Source organism: Camelina sativa, chromosome 16, assembly GCF_000633955.1.
Source record: "Camelina sativa cultivar DH55 chromosome 16, Cs, whole genome shotgun sequence".
Taxonomy (NCBI): Eukaryota; Viridiplantae; Streptophyta; class Magnoliopsida; order Brassicales; family Brassicaceae; genus Camelina; species Camelina sativa.
In genome coordinates this window covers 5,638,160-5,640,631 of record NC_025700.1, presented here as the reverse complement: position 1 = coordinate 5,640,631, position 2,472 = coordinate 5,638,160, and the positions used below count along the sequence as shown (strand labels likewise).

The window sequence follows — 2,472 nt, the reverse complement described above, 5'->3', positions numbered from 1 at the left end:
TTGAATTTTTCTCCAAATAAATCCCATCAAGTTTGGCACGCCATGAATATACTTGTTTACATTTACTCGGTTTGGATCCTCTGTATGCTACAAAATCGTGAGAATACTTCATCCACAAACCTTGTTTCAAGACACAACGCCATATCGTCCTTTTGAATACATCCTCCCGAAAAAGAATTGTTTTATTGGCTTTGAATTCTAAAATATTAACTTCTAAATTGTTGTTCTTAGAATGGCAATCATATTGAAGAGTTCGACCAGGACCAAGATCGTTTATTATCTCCAATCTGCTTGTAGGGCAATTTGTATTGAAGATACCTTCAGTATTCGATCCAAAACACATAATATTAATTAATATAAAAACTACAAGATTTTTCATGTTTTTATTAGAGACTTTTTTTTTTTAAGTAATATGAACTCTAACGACATCAAAATATAATATTTTTAGCTCTTTTGTGGGGGTATAAATATGTTTTGTTATTGACCAATAACTTGTTATTTATTGGCTATAGTTAACTAATTAGCTATATATATACACAACCCTGAGCCACTTAAACATTTGGTGAAGATAATTTAATTTAGAAAATTGTTGCTGTCCAATAACTTGAATGAACCATATTCGAGACCATTTTTTTAGGGTATACATGTTGTCAAACTTGTGAAATTAGCTACAAGCACAAAAACTTGCAGCTACAGTTTACATATCCCCTATTTAATATTTCGAAAGTACACAATTTTTTTTTTTGTAGAAAATATAATAGTTATAGGTTATAAAGTTATAACTATTATTTGATTTATTAGTTGGTTACAAAATAGGTTATGAGTTAGTTTATTTAGTCATACCAAGATTCCGGGATTAAAATAATTACTTTACATGCATTATTATTAATTAATAGCAATGAATACACTTAAAGATGATATTCCAAAGAATAATACAATTTCAATAAATTAAATATATAGACAAATGAAACAATAAAAATAAATCTTTAACAAAAATTTTCTCTATTAAACACGTTTGATAGAGTTATTTACACAACCATATATACTGTTAGGCGATTAAAAAAATAGAATAAAATCCATGGAATAATTTATATTAAAAAATATTTTATTAAATTTGGATTTGGATGATTAGTTGGTTATAAAAATATAATACTTAAAAAATATATAAAAAACGTTGTTTTGGTAGACTATATAATAAATATATAGGTCATGGTTATAAAATTAAGACATTAATTAATAATTTAAATGGGTTTAAGTTATGTATCATTTGTATAATCATCATTACAGGTTGACTTGATTATCAATTGATATCTAACTAAAATCTTTTGACTTGATTATCGATTGATTGACTTAAATTATTCATCAAATAAAAAAAATATGTTTGTGAAAATAAGTTATCAAAGATACACGAGGGACACAAGTTTCTGCTAAAACAAATACATGCATATATGTGTTAGAAGATAAATAGTAACCACCACCTCCAAATAAAAGTTTGATTCCACATCGGCTAGTATGTACGAGTACAGGAAAATTAAATAGATTAATGTAATCACTTATTTGTATTAGTAAAGTATTATATAATGTATTAGATGTTTGAAAGTAAAATGAAAAAAACCAGATGAAAGTTGAGAACTTGTATTAAAATTTTATACAAAAATATATTTTTAATGAACTAACAAAATGTTGATGTGACAATAAAAAATAGATGGTATAATATATGAGAGTCTAATTTATGTGTTATAAAAACAAATACAAAAATATTTTACTTATGTTTTGTTCATATTTTACATATCTTTTGCATAATATCTATTCAACATTTCAAAGAACAAAAAATGACTAATTTGCTGCCATATATAAATAATCACACCTACAATTTATATTTATATAAAATTTAATGTAAACTACACTCAATATCAAACAATTAAATAATTTATATTTATAGATGATTTTATCATAGTCATAAAATAATATAAATCTATAACTAATTAAAAATAGATGATATATTGTATGTGCAACCATATATATATATATATATATATATATATCATTTTTTACTTTTTTTTAATAAAAAAGGTCATTTGTTTTTTATTCACCTTAAGTCTAGATGAACCTAATTAGCATGGCACTATTGTCTCTTACTATATATATCGACTTGCAGATGTCATTCCATGTTTGTTATGACAACCAACGAATTTATTGGTTGTTTATTTCCAAACCAGCGCCAACTTGACGTACGGATCATACCTAAAAAAAATCGCTCTACAGTAATAACAACCTTCCACGATGATCTCCTTATTGCCATTAGAGAACATTTATATTACATTTGGTTAGTGTTCTTCCTGCGTTATCACGGCCTGGTTCGTTAGAATTAAGAGAATGGTTGCATTTTGTATAATTCTATGCCAGAATAATGGAATCAGGACTGATGATGTGATTGGTTATGCTTTAATCATTGCTATGTACTCGAAATGA

At 25.7% G+C, this 2,472-nt stretch overlaps 1 protein-coding gene across 1 annotated transcript in view; it reads left to right on the top strand.

The window, feature by feature from the left end:
* The window catches only part of LOC104753398 (ABC transporter G family member 31-like), a 10,076-nt gene extending 7,604 nt beyond the window's left edge, over positions 1–2,472 (top strand). Inside the window, exon 20 of the mRNA XM_010475659.1 lies at positions 2,407–2,472. Coding sequence (XP_010473961.1) covers positions 2,407–2,472 — 66 coding nt within the window. The remainder of the gene's footprint in view (positions 1–2,406) is intronic.